General features: G+C 27.4%; 1 protein-coding gene across 1 annotated transcript; it reads right to left on the reverse strand.

The window, feature by feature from the left end:
- Positions 1-2440: 2440 nt before the first annotated feature.
- On the reverse strand, positions 2441-2760 carry LOC108562289 (probable G-protein coupled receptor No9; the record flags this gene model as incomplete). The annotated part of the gene is made up of 1 exon (XM_017920580.1): positions 2441-2760. A coding segment is annotated over one exon (279 nt), but the record flags the coding sequence as incomplete, so codon positions are not given.
- Positions 2761-8821: the final 6061 nt, after the last annotated feature.

Raw genomic sequence — 8821 nt, forward strand, 5'->3', positions numbered from 1 at the left:
TTCATTATGCATTGCTCTTCTGAGTTCTCCTATGTTTATTCAACGCAAATATATATATAGAGAGACTCCTTTTGTTTTTGGCTTTCGCACAGTCCACTTGACTAATTTCAATAATAAGTCAACGTAAACAGTGGATGAAACCGTGCAGATAAAACGTAATTCAGTTCGAAACTATAGTTTAATGTTAAATTTAATATCACATTGTATATTTAACACGTTTCCAGCTAATTTACTTATAAGATAATTACTTTTAATCCAATTTTGGTTACAGTTTTTATTTCTTCAAATCTTACAAATTTCTCAGATTTGTCCCAAATTGAAAGCCAATTATAATATTGTTAGGGAACTTAAATATTAAGTAAAATAAATGTAATAAAATTGAGGAAAATACATATTTGTAGCACGAATAAGAAATATTTTACGAAGGAAACGGAGAAATTATAATAACGAAGAATATAATAATAGTTAAAGTATGAATAAGATGTTCGAGTGGAGTTGTATAATGTTCGAGATAGCGTGGAAAAGTTTACAAGATCCTTATGAACTTACACTAACAATCATCATCTTGTATGGTTATGAAATAACAGAAATTGCATTCATTTCATATTTCTAATTCAAACACATTTCTTTTATAAATTATATAATTTCATATAATCATTACAATTAATGAGTTTTATTTAATTACTTCAATTTATTTATGAATAGTTCATGTTTATTTTTTTTTTAGAAAAAACAAATATTTTTTTCTAAATTTTACTAATTAAATCGAAAACTGTACAACATTACATAAATTTTGTAACTATACCAAAATCGATGTTCTATTACGCTTCTTTTTTTATAATAATCATTAATTATTTTTCAAAATTATGAATTTTATATCTTTTGTCGTTACATAATTTAAATTTATTAATTCTTGAGCGAGATTTAACAGATTCTCAATTAATTTTCCATTATTTGGAGATTTTTCACTTTATTACGTCTTCGCGTTTTGTTTAATTACTCAATAATTGCATATGCTAATTAAATCATCAAATATGCAAAATTTATGACTAAACTATGACCTTTCTAACGAATTTATTAACAAACTTGAGTTCTTGACTGTTTTCTTGTAATAAGGAATCAAATTAGTTAATTAGTTATTTTCTTATGTTGTGTTCATGTTTTTAGAATTTTTTGGTTTTCAAAAAGTTTACATAAATGTTGTAATTATACCGAAATTGGTTTTCTGTTAAGCTCCTTTTAATTTAATAATCATTAATTATTAACAAAGGTTTGGCGTTATTTTTCCAAATTAATTTTAGAAATTTTTAATTTTTTTGTGACCTTGAGCAAAGTTGAGTTGTTAACTATTTTCGTGTAAGAATGAACCTAATTACAGTGATTTTTTTTATTATGTTGTGGTCAAAGTTTTCACGACCCCACTTGAAAAAAATACTAGTAAACTAAGAAGATGACTACGTCACCATAAAGGTGGATAGAGCGGATATATCCGCTCTATTTGATTTTTTTAGAAGAAGCAAATATTTTTTCTAATTTTTACTGATTATATCGAAAACTGTAAAACATTACATAAATTTTGAAACTATACCAAAAACGGTTTTCTATTACGCTTCTTTAATCATTAATTATTGTTCCAAATTTTGAATTTTCCAATTTTTTTTCATGAATTATAAAATACTTTATATCTTTTATAATTACATAATTTAAATCTATTAATAATTGAGCCATATTTAACAGATTCTTAGTTAATTTTCCATAATTTTGTGATTCTTCACTTTATTACGTCTTCGCGTATTGTTTAATTACTCAATAATTGCATACGCTAATTAAATCATCAAATATGCAAAATTTATGACTAAACTATAACCTTTCTAACAAATCTATTAACAAACTTGAGTTGTTGACTGTTTTCATGTAATAAGGAATCAAATTACAGTAATTATTATGTTGTTAAGTTTTTGTTTTAGATTTTTTTTTTCATAAAAACTTTACATAAATGTTAAAATTATATCTAAATCGGTTTTCTGTTAAGCTCATTTTAATTTAATAATCATTAATTATTAACAAAGATTTGGCGTTATTTTTCCAAATTTATATTCGAAATTTTTATTTTTTTTATGACCTTGAGCAAACTTGAGTTGTTAACTATTTTGGTGTAAGAATTAATCTAATTATAGTGACTTTTTTTTATTATTGTTTTTGGCTTTCGCACAGTCCACTTGACTAATTTCAATAATAAGTCAATGTAAACAGAGGATGAAACTGAACATATAAAACGTAATTCAGTTCGAAACTATACTTTAATGTTAAATTTAATATCATATATATCAAATTGTATATTTTACTTTATTATGTTGTGGTCAAAGCGTTTACGGCATCATTTGAAAAACAACTAGTGAACAATGACTACGACAAGACAAATGTGGATAAAGCGGATATATCCGCCGCTCGTCCGCAAACACAATATTAAGCGTAAAAGTTTCATTTCTTTGACAATGTATTCAATTTTCTTACCGAGTTGTTCCATCCGACAAGCGGCGGAAAACAGATGACGAAGCTGAGCACCCAGAGCCCCGCTATCAACGATTTCGCCCTCTTATGCGACATGATGCTCGGATAGTTTATCGGACGAGTAACAGCTACATATCTGTCCAAAGAGATGGCGCACAAATTCAATATAGAAGCTGTACACATCCAGACGTCCAGAGCCAACCAGATCTTGCACCAAACTTGTCCAAAAATCCACACCTGAAACAAGAAACAATCAAATCACAACTTTGCAGAAGCCAAGATCACAATATTCATCCAAACAAAAAAAAAGAAGACTCAAACTTGAGGAAATTTTAAATGAAACTTTCGCTTACAACGCAAAAAAAAACACATTCCATTATTATTATTATTAATTCTTAGGGGGGAATTAAATTTGGTGGCGCTCGTTGGAAGTTACGAGCTTCTTAAAACGATGCGCCCGAAATTATTATTATTATTATTATTACTACACTCGTTTTTTTTCTCTGGGTTTCATGAAATATGCAAACTAAGCACCATTCAAAAACCTGCAAAGGTTGGAACCAACTCTCCCCCTTGCGCGCACTTTAAGCATCTTCCTTCTTCTGTTCCTCATCCCGTTCTCAAAAAAAAAATGAAAACTCCTACCGAAAATTCTGCATTACGCGGCTCGGGGGAGCGCGAACGGCTTTACTTCAACATCCAGCCGGAATAAGAAAGAAAATGCAAAGCCGACATAAAATAAAAAAATAGTTTAATAAAACTTCATCACACCGTTCTCTTTTTTTATATATATAAATATCTTTCTCTCCTTGTGCTTTTCTTTTCTTCTTAATTTAGAAGGAGAGAATTTCTTTGTTATTTTTTTTTTCTTCGACTTTCCACTCGTAACAAGTGGAACGGATAATGATGAAACCAAGTGGACGACTTATTATGTCCTGAATAAAGAAAAAAAAGTAGACAAAAAAAAAGATTATTTTTAGAATTACATTGAATTCTAAAAATTCAAAGAAAATTTATTAACTGGAAGTTGTTTAGTTATTTTTTTTATATTTTCAATAAAATTACGTATTTTTCAATTTAGTCTAGAAGAAATTATGAAGTAATAGTTTAAAAAATTGAAAATTAATGAAACATGAACTAGTAATGAATTTTTAATTTCTCAAAGAAAATCCAAATAATTTCTATATAAAAAAATAAACTTTACTGTAATTTTGATGATCTTTATAAAGTTATATAATTTAAAAAATAATTAAAAATGCCAAAAATTAACAAATGTTAATGTCTCTGAAATATTGATTATAAATTATAATTAACAATTAGTATTGATTATATAATTATGAGAATCTGTTTTGTTAAAATTAACAAATAGAAACGAAATTTAGAAACAACTCATAAATAACTGTAAAGAATTTTATGATGTGTTTATAAGATGATTTAATGCTGAATTTGTCATAAAGAGAGAAAAAAAATGCTGTTGAAAAAGCAAATATCAATAGAGGAATGTTTGAATTTGGATGCCAAAAGTAACAAATAAAATAGTTGTGTGAAGAATTCGAACGGCATTGTGCGTGAATTATGGGGTCGTGTTTATTTTCAGGTCGGATGAAGAAATTACGTAAAGAAGGTTCAAGGAAGATTCATTGAGAAGATGATGCAAGTGTTGAGGAAGAAAAAAGAAGAAAGGTGATGCGGATGTGGGTTGAAAGTGTGGCGAAGTTCAAAAGGCCCTAATTTATTGGCACGACGTATTACGTAAATGGAGGATGGTTTTAGGAGAGATGCGTTAAGGAAGACAGGAGACACGAGTGGAGGAGCGGTTCAAGAGATTGCCGTTGCGGCAATCTAAAAATAAACATCCATTAAAAGAACTTAACTCGGTAAGCAACTTTCATTAACGCTCTTCTTTCTTTACTCCTTCATTTTCACTTTCGTAGGTAATTTAAAAGAAAAAGTGAATCAAGGTAATCTCAGTTCCCTTATCTTTACATAATCAAATTCCCTACACTTAGCGGTTTTCTTATACTCAAGAAACAAAAATTGAAAACTAACATACCCTAAACCCATTCAAACTTAACACTTCAATTGTTAATTAATAATTAGATTGATTTCCGAAGAATACTTTCAATTAGTTTTGGAAATAAACCGTATTCGATTGCAGCGCCATCTCGTGAGACAACAAAGAACTAATCGTCTTTTTCGTATTGTTTTTGGCAAAGCCACAACCATAAATATATCAGAATATAACAGCACTAACAGAGATGATCAAAAGCCGAGGCACTTCCAAGTTGTAATAGAGTAAAATCGAGGATGCTCCTCGTGTCGTAATGCTGTCATCGTTGTGTCAATTTTTGGCCTGGTGCCATGCTCTTAATTACTCCTCCTCTTCCACTACCACCACATAGTCTCTTCTTCGTCGTCGTTAGTTGAGCTGTTCAACAACAGGAGAACGCGGCACGATCTTGCGCTTTTGATGTTTCGCGCAATTATTAACGTTACGTAAGTTTAATTGAAGATGCGGCGTAATGGGATTAACATCGGCTGCAAATGATTAATGAGATGCAATGCGAATTTAATTAGATTTAAAACTGTGATGTAAATTACGAATAATCCCATATAGCAACATCAGCAGCAGCAGCTCGCAAACTTTAATTGGAACAAATTAAGAAGAAAAGAAAAAATAAGGAAGAAAACTGTTTTTTTTTCGGATTTTTCACATCTTTCACGACAGTTTCAGAGATTTATATGCATGAGCTTATAAAATTGCAATTAAAAAAGTTAGTTAATTACTAGATGAAATAAACATATCAAAATTTGATTCTTTTAAACTTTTTACTTTTGAATTGAAGAAGTTATATAATTATAACAAAAAATTATTTATAGACAAATCAAACTGGAAAGTTGAAAAATTAAAGTTTTGACTTGTATTTAAAGAAGTTATATAGTTATTAAATAAACTAATTTATAGATATATCAAAGTAGAAAGTTGGATGATTCTATTAAAAAAAGTTATATAATTACGGAATAATCTAATTTATAGACAAATCAATGTTAAAAATTGAACGATTAAACTTTGTGTTACTATTTAAAAAAAAGTTATATAATTATTAAATAAATTAATTTATGAACAAAACAAACTGTAAAGTTGAAAGACTATTTTTTTTTACTTGCGTTTAAAGAACTTATAAAATTACTAAATAAACTAATTTATGATCATATCAAACTAAAAAATTGAAAAAATCAAACTTTCGACTTGTATTTAAAAAGTTATATAATTACTAAAGAAACTAATTTATGGACAAATCAAACTATAAAGTTGAAATAATAAACTTTTGACTTGCATTTACATCATATTTTCAACTTGTATCTAAAGAAGTTATATAATTACTAAATAGAACTAATTTATGAGCATATCAAACTAGAAAATTGAAAAATCAAACTTTTAACTTTTATATCAATAAATTATATGATTTCTAAATAAATAAATTTCTGGACAAATCAAATTTGAAAGTTAAAGGATTAAACTTTTTACTTGCATTTAAACAAATAATATAATTACTAAATAAACTAATTTATGAGCATATTAAACTAAAAAATTGAAAAATCAAACTTTCAACTTGTATCTAAAAAAGTTATATAATTACTAAAGAAACTAATTTGTCCATGGACAAATCAAACTGTAAAGTTAAAAAAATAAACTTTTAACTTGTATTTCAAAAAATTATATATTTACTAAATAAACAAATTTCTGGTCAAATGAAATTTGAAAATTAAAGGATTAAAATTTTTACTTGCATTTAAACAAGTAATATAATTACATAATAAAACTTTCAACTTATATTTAAAGAAGTTATATGATTACTAAATACACTAATTTATAAACAAATCAAATTTGAAAGTTGAAGAATTAACCTTTCAACTTTCATTAAAAGTAATATAAATACTAAGTTAAATAATTAATGAAAAAATAAAACCAAAAAGTTTTAAGATCAATTTTAGAAGTAATATGATTACTAAACAGGAATATCTTCTGAAGACCATAAACTCAAAGATCGAACTTTCTGTTTTGACTTCATTACGTTTGTATGAAAGCAATTCATTCCATACGAACTGGCAAAGATTCCCAAACTAATTTGTTAGCAGTTTCTTGTTTAAAGCCACGAGGGCTTTGCAACTATAATCGCAAAGCGCTTCCAGTTATCCCAAAATCCAATTAATCCTTGTACTCAGCTCAATCGGAAGAGCCACACATGCACGTGCATTGTTCGCAAAACATCTTCCCAACATGTTTATCACCACCATCCGCCCCAAAATCTGTCTGTCATCCGTCCTGTTACGAGTCCGAGCTGTCGCATCTATGACATTTGATAAAAAATAAAACAAAATTGAACACGCATCGAAAAGAGAAAAATCAAATTTTCGTATCGCGTCAAGAATTTGTCCCATTCACGCGTCGAACCGTTGAATAAAGTAGGAAATGATTTATGTCCAGCGTGAAAGGTACGTGCCCATGCGAAGGTCCTAATGCAAAATCAATATCGAATCAACAACAAGAAGAGTGACACAAAAAAAAAGAAGTGTGCGCGGATGGACGTAGAAGAGATAAAAAAATACTTTATAGGTAAATTTATATAAAAATAGATGAAAGGCACGAACGAAATCCAGTTTACTAAAGAAAAAAACTCTGACGTAGCTATTATTATATGAATAGTTTAGTTACTAAAAAAAAAGTTTAGAAAATTTAATTTTGTTAATGTTATGTGAAAATTTAGATGATTTTTTCTAATCCCAATTGTTCATTTTAATTAATTAATATAAGAAGTATATTTAGGATAGTAAATGTGTATTTAACAGGAACTTTAAATAGTCTAATTGAATAATTCGATGTGTATTTTGCATATCAATTTCATTAATTATGTAAACTTTAATAATTAAGATAATGTTATTTGATCAATGAAATTTTAACTTTTATTTCAAAAAATTATATAATTACTAAACAAATTTTGGACAAATCAAATTTGAAGGTTAAAGGATTAAACTTTTGACTTGCATTTAAATCAAAATCTCAACTTGTATCTAAAGTAGTTATATAAGTAGTAAATAAAACTAATTTATGAGCATATCAAACTACAAAAATAAAAAATCAAACTTTCAACTTGTATTTAAAGAAGTTATATAATTACTTAAGAAACTAATTTATGGACAAATCAAACTGAAAAGTTGAAATATTAAACTTTTGACTTGCATTTAAATCAAACTTTCAACTTGTATCTAAAGAAGTTATATAAGTAGTAAATAAAACTAATTTATGAGCATATCAAACTAAAAATTTAAAAAAATCAAACTTTCATCTTGTATTTAAAGAAGTTATATACTAAAGAAACTAATTTATGGACAAATCAAACTGAAAAGTTGAAATATTAAACTTTTGACTTGCATTTAAATCAAACTTTCAACTTGTATCTAAAGAAGTTATATAAGTAGTAAATAACTATGTCGTAGCTATTATTATATGAATAGTTTAGTTACTAAAAAAAAAGTTTAGAAAATTTAATTTTGTTAATGTTGTGTGAAAATTTAGATGATTTTTTCTAATGCCAATTGTTCATTTTAATTAATTAATATAAGGAGTATATTTAGGATAGTAAATGTGTATTTAACAGGAACTTTAAATAGTCTAATTGAATACTTCGATGTGTATTTTGCATATCAATTTCATTAATTATGTAAACTTTAATAATTAAGATAATGTTATTTACTTCAATCAATTCAAATTGATGAGTAAATTTAGTAAATGCATATTTAACAAGAGGTTTAAAGTATGTAATGAAAGACGCAGTAATTTAAATGTATGTTTAAATCATTATATAAAAAATTGTTATGTAATTAAAATAATGTTGTGTACTTTAATTGATGAGTGTAATTGAATGTAATAATTTAAAGTAATTAATGTATTTAATTTATACTAATTAAGATAATGTTCTTTGGCTTTGATCGATGGGTTTGATGAGTAAATGTGTGTGTATTTAACAGGTGTATTGAAGGATCAATCGGACATTCGATGTTCGCAATTTCTGCAGAGTCAGGGCTTTCGAGCTCGAAATGATCCTGTAAATATTTATCGAGGAATGCGGCAGCTGAGAGCGTCAGACAAGAGAAGAGTAGAGTACAGAGAGAGGAGCGTGCTTGTATATCTAGTGTAGTGGGCTGCGATTAACTTGGGGAACTAGAGGAATTGCGCAAATATTTGCGCAAAAACAAATAAACACGGACGTTCAAAGGAGAGGGAAACTTTCTCTCAATCCGTCAGACC

This window comes from Nicrophorus vespilloides, unplaced genomic scaffold (genome assembly GCF_001412225.1).
Source record: "Nicrophorus vespilloides isolate i.1.1-1 unplaced genomic scaffold, Nicve_v1.0, whole genome shotgun sequence".
Lineage (NCBI taxonomy): Eukaryota > Metazoa > Arthropoda > Insecta > Coleoptera > Silphidae > Nicrophorus > Nicrophorus vespilloides.